At 41.5% G+C, this 6,014-nt stretch overlaps 1 protein-coding gene across 1 annotated transcript; it reads right to left on the minus strand.

Moving 5' to 3' along the window:
• Nucleotides 1-2,639: 2,639 nt before the first annotated feature.
• Nucleotides 2,640-5,062, minus strand: LOC123597724 (olfactory receptor 2A12-like). Its single transcript, XM_045476946.1, is given in 2 exon segments — nucleotides 2,640-4,198; nucleotides 4,201-5,062. Coding segments are annotated over 2 exon segments (993 nt in total). The 5' UTR covers nucleotides 4,871-5,062; the 3' UTR covers nucleotides 2,640-3,875.
• Between the last annotated feature and the right edge of the window lie 952 nt (nucleotides 5,063-6,014).

The raw sequence follows: 6,014 nt of genomic DNA on the forward strand, positions 1-6,014 counted from the left end.
TAACCCTCAGTTTGTTCTCCATATTTATGAGTCTCTTCTGTTTTGTCTCCCTGCCTGTTTTTATATTATTTTTGTTTCTCTTCCCTTATGTTCATCTGTTTTGTCTCTTAAAGTCCTCATATGAGTGAAGTCATATGATTTTTGTCTTTCTCTGACTAATTTCACTTAGCATAATACCTTCAAGTTCCAGCCACATAGTTGCAAATGGCAAGATTTCATTCTTTTTGATTGCTGAGTAATACTCCATTGTATATATATATATATCACATCTTCTTTATCCATTCATCCATTGATGGACATTTGGGCTCTTTCCATACTCTGGCTATTGTTGATAGTGCTGCTAATAAACATGGGGGTTCATGGTCCCTTCGAAACAGCACACTTGTATCCCTTGGATAAATGCCTAGTAGTGCAATTGCTGGGTGGTAAGGTAGTTCTATTTTTAGTTTTTTGAGGAACCTCCATGCTGTTTTCCAGAGTGGCTGCACCAGCTTGAATTCCTATTAAATGTTTATTTATTTATTTTTGAGAGAGAGAGTGGGGGAGAGTGTGAGCAGAGGAGGGGCAGAGAAAGAAGGAGACAGAAAATGCTAAGCAGGATCCACATGGGGCTTGACCTCTGAAATCAAGAGTTGGACACTTAACCGACTGAAACACCCAGGCACCCCCTAAAATTAAGACTTTGGAGTTAAAAATGTAATTGTTATTAAAAATACATTTCTAGGTTTCACAGCACATTAGACCCAGATGAATAGAAAAACTAGTAAACTGGAAAGCAAGTCAAAAGAAAATACAGAAACTGAAGCATGATGAAATAAAATTACGGAAAATACATGTGTGAGACACATAGGCCATGATGAAAAGCTATAGAATAATATTTACATGTGATCTCAACTGTGACAAATGGTGCATGGAGACATAAAGCAATACACAAAGATATTAAGAAAGTTAAGTCTGAGGGGTGACATTGGAAGTATACTTTAGTGGCTTTATATTTTTCTGTATTTCCACCCTCAAATACATCCATGCATACAATAGCACTTCTTTTTTTTTATTTAAAAATTATCTTTAATGTTTATTTTTGAAGGAGATAGAGACAGAGTGTGAGTGGGTGATTGGCAGAGAGAGAGGGAGACAGAATCTGAAGCAGGCTTCAGGCTCTGAGCTGTCAGCACAGAGCCCGACACAGGGCTCGAACCCACAAACTGCGAGATCATGACCTGAACCAAAGTTGGATGCTCAACCGACTGAGCCACCCAGGTACCCCCAATAGCACTTCTTAAAGTATACTTTTAGAACATTCTAGTTTCTTTGACTAATAAATGTTCCAAGAGGAAAAAGCTCTGTGATCCAACAAGTTTGGTAAATATTGTGTTAAGTCGAATTAGCATAGGTGTTTTCCTTGTTTTTAGTTGTTCGTCTGTCTATCCATTGGTCTTCTCAGAGTCTAACATCCTATATTGTGCACTGAGAAGCATGAAGAGGAGATCAGTGTCTCTGAGGTTATTTGGACAAGAAATCTTTTCCTCACAGAATGTTTCACAGGACCAAAGTTCCAGGTAACAGTCCTTGGTAAATACTCGTCTAGAAGGGAAACTTGAAGCTCTTTACCATAGCATGCCAGGCCCTATCTGTCATATCTTCTCTCCTCTGCCTGGGTCTGGGTCCCAGCCATCTTGCCCATTCTTCATAATCCCATGTCTCTAGGCTTTCAATACCTTGTGTCCTCTGTCTGGGATCCCCTGCCCCTGCTCTCTGCTCTCTTCTCCATTTATCAAGCTTCTACTCATGCTTCCAGCACCCAGCAGAAATATGGCCTCATCACTTCCTCAGAGCTTGGAACATCACAGTTAGTACCTTATGGCATCCTTGTCTTATAGTTGTCTCTCACCACTAGACTGGGACTTAGATTATCATGTCTGCACCCACAGGGCCCAGCACTGGGCTTGCCAGATAGTAAGCATCAATGAACGCTTGATGAATGAATGAATGAATGAATGGTGCCAGCGTCATAGCTAACTTTCTTTTCTCTGACAGGATAAGTATTTCTCAAGTCATCTTAATTTCTTTCCCCTATAAAGATAATATATACTGATTGTAGAAATTTTATAAAGTAGAGAAAGCAAGAAATAAAATAAAAATCACTTACTATCTTACTACCTGGGGATATCTTGTGTTAACATGTTAACATACATCCATTCAGGGTTTTATAAACAAATGTAGGAGTATTTTATAAAAGTTGGATTAACCTTATATACATAACTTTATAACTTGACTTTTTTCTACCCAACATTATATCACACTTTTCAATGTAACTAAATATTGCTTCAAAACATGATATATGGTATTGATTGAATAGCATGTAGTAGAGTTGATATATCATATTTATAGTTGTGTCCAATAGCTCTCTGATGAACATATTTTTATATCCAACTTGGTCTACATTTCTGATTTTGTTCTAAGGACAAAGTCCTAGAAGTGAAATTTCTGGACTCAAGCATATAAATATTGTAAAGGTTCATGATATATATTTTTATTAAATGAATTAATTTATGTATAAATTTTTCACAACTGTATTGGTACATAAATGTTTAATGCATAGAGGCATGATTATTAGTATTATACTCTCCATATAACAGATTTATTGAGTACCTACTATGTAGAAGGCACTGTTCTAGAAGGGTAGAACCAAGGATAATCTTTTCAGCAATGAGTGTGCATGTCCTTCCCAGAATTGAGTATCACCATTTTTCTTATTTTGCTAGTTTGATAGGTGGAAAATGATATCCCACTTATTCAATCCATGTTTATTAATAATGAAAGCAAACTTTTTTCCATATGATTGTAGCTGAACAACATTACTCCTTTTCATATCCTCTCCTTTTTGTACCTGCCACTATTTCCTACATTTTGCTAGTCCTAATTCAATAACTCTACCACTTACTGGTTTTGTCTTCCCTCTCTGGCTTTTCCTGTGAAGTGTCTATTCCTTCATTCAAAAAATACCTGTTGAAGGCCAGTATGTGGGTAGCATGGGACTAGATCCTAGGGATCAACTGAATACTCATGGTCCTGCCTCATGGAAGTTGCTATCCGGCAGAGAATTCATATGTTGAACCGCATGCCTTTGTTATGAAAGAGAGGTACTGGGTGCTTTGGAACGCTCACTCTGGGAGCTCAATAAAAGACTTCTTTGAGGAGCCGCAGTTTAAGCCAAGATCTGATGGATGAACAGGAGATAATAGCATAACGGGATAGGATGGAGGTAGGGTGGAGTTAAGGGTGAGGAGAGAAAAAAGAGCATATGTGGAGCCCTGAAATGGCAAAGACAGAAGTCCAGTTGACTTGTAAAGAGGGAAAGAGGAACAGAGAGACCTGAAATAAGTCTCAGGGGGAGGTCATTGGGACCAAATGCAGTTAGCCTCCAGGGATCCCAGCTTGTTTCCAATCTGCATGTCCAAAACAAGTACACCCCACCCCCAAGTCACTGCAATGACATTTACTTTATTCTTCCTTCCAGGGCCAGGAAACCTCCAATGTCAGTGCCTTTGCCCTTCCCTCCAGCTAACCTAACACCTTGTGTGCAGTTTCTGTAGGGTAATGAAACTTTCTCAAGATTCAGCCACAGGGCATACCCCAAAGCTTATTCCTTTTGTCTTGATAATAGATTTTAATGGCTTAGGATGCCCCTTCTTTTGTTACCTGTTGAGACTTTAAAACAAAAGGAAGCTGAAAGACTGATGTATCTGGAAGATATGTCACAGTGACTAGTCTGTCAGTTAAATCATGGGCTGTCTGCCACCAGCTATAGAGAGTTGAGATTTGGGGCCAGGGCTGTGTGTGTCCTGGTGTTGCTGGGTCATGCAAATGAATGTTTAGGGCATTGGCTGTGCATCATGAGTCTTGCTTCTCTGTTCCCCAGCTGTCCTTCCCTGGAAGGCCCTGCCCCAGCCTGTCACCTTGAGGAAAGCCCTCTGTATGTCCTTGTTCCGGAGGCTGTAGATGATGGGGTTGAGGAAAGCAGAGATAACATTGTAGAACAGGGCCAACTTCTTGTCCTCTTCCAGGGAAGCCTCAGAGCCAGGCTTCATGTACATAACCATGGCTGGCACGCAGAACATAGTGACCACAGTGATGTGGGAGGCACAAGTGGAGAAGGCCTTCAGTCGCCCCTGGGCTGAACGGATCCTCAAGATGCAATGAAGATGTTGACATAAATGACAAGAATGAGGGAGAGTGGGACCAGGATGACAGTAAAGCCAAGAATGAAGTCTACCCGGTCATTGACTGAGGTGTCTGCGCAAGCCAGCTTTAAGACTGCAGGAACTTCACAGAAGAAGTGGTTGATCTTGTTGGAGCCACAGTATGGCAGACGCATGGCAAAAACAGTGTAGACAAGAGCAGAAATGACACCCCAGAGTCCACAGAAAATGACCATTACTCCACATAACCATGGGCTCATGATGACCTTGTACCTGAGTGGGTGGCAGATGGCCACATACCTGTCTATAGACATGATGGCAAAGAGCCATGACTCCATGATGCCTAGCACCAAGAAAATGTACATTTGGGCCACACAGCTGGCAAAAGAGATGGTCTTCTTCTGGCTGGCTAGATGTGCCAACATCTGAGGCACAGTTGTAGTGGTATAGCCCACATCCAATATGGAAAGGATGCCAATAAAGAAGTACATGGGTGTGTGGAGGTGTGAATCCAGGCAGATGAGGATGGTGATTAAGCCATTTCCCAGGATAATCAGCAGGTAGGTGATCAGGAAGGCTGAGAAGAGCAGAGGAGTGGTGCTGGGGTTGAAGGAGAAGCCCAGAAGGATGAATTCAGCCACAAAGGACTGGTTAGTCTCCTGCATCATGTTCTACTTCTAAATGAAAAAGAAAGGAACCAATTCAGACAGAGAACTAGCTAAGCTATGCACCAAGGTGAGAGTTACTGATGGGGTTGTGGTAGTAGTGGTCAGTGTCCAGTTATGATTAGACACAATGACTGTCTATTTTACCTGCTCTTGGGCCACTGCCACTACTCTCAGGAGATCTGTGAAGAAGAAGATGTCCTATTGAAGACATTAATTTATTTTCCACTTTAATTTTACCCTCAGTCTGGCCTGAGCTGGGCCATCTCTCTGACTACCCACTGGCCCCTTCCCAGGCCATGGTATGTTAGAAGGCTCACTGAGTTCTAAGTCCTGGCTCTATAGTTGACTGAGTGAATGGCCTTGAGCAAGTCCTTTACCCCACACCCTTGCCCCCTTGAGACTACTTCCCCAAGTACAAAATTAGAGAGTAGTTGTCTCCTTGCTACAAGTTTGCTGCAAGAATATGATATCCATGATATATGATACCAAGGAGTGATATTTTGTCATGAAAAGCACCACACAAAAGGCCTACCATGGGGTAGGTGCATGGTGAATGTTAACTGCATTCCTGGATGGTTCTCCACACACAGGACTGAGATTCAGGTTGGAGCTATGCAAGCAAATTTCCTGAGAAGTACCCCACCATCATTGAAGCCTACAGTCAATTTTCACTGTCTCAGATGCCTACCTTCTGTCACTTCTCCCCACAACAGCCAGTATCTCATTCTTTCTTTTAGCTTCTTACTCACTCTCAGCTCTTTCTCAACTTAACTTCCCTGAGCCTCAGCTTCTTCACAGAGAACAGGGAAAGGACAGCCTCATCAAAGTGATGTCATGTGCATCATTGGTTCTTAGGAACAGGAGTAATCTTCATGGTGTCAGTGTTTCCCTTTCCTGGCACCAATTTATCCAACCAACCCTACTTGTTCTCTAATCTTCTTATTCTCATTTGGAGCACCATGAATCAGTCTGTACAAGAGCCTGGTATACATTCAATACATCAGATGGTTTCTTGACTTTGACCGAAGGACTGCACACACTTTGGACCTCCTATATGCTAAGCACTTTTCCAGAGTCTTCACAGACATTATTCAATAGCTGTCAGATAGCTGGAAAATGCCTATTTTTATTAAATTTCTACCTT

Source organism: Leopardus geoffroyi, chromosome C1 (assembly GCF_018350155.1).
Source record: "Leopardus geoffroyi isolate Oge1 chromosome C1, O.geoffroyi_Oge1_pat1.0, whole genome shotgun sequence".
Classification (NCBI taxonomy): domain Eukaryota; kingdom Metazoa; phylum Chordata; class Mammalia; order Carnivora; family Felidae; genus Leopardus; species Leopardus geoffroyi.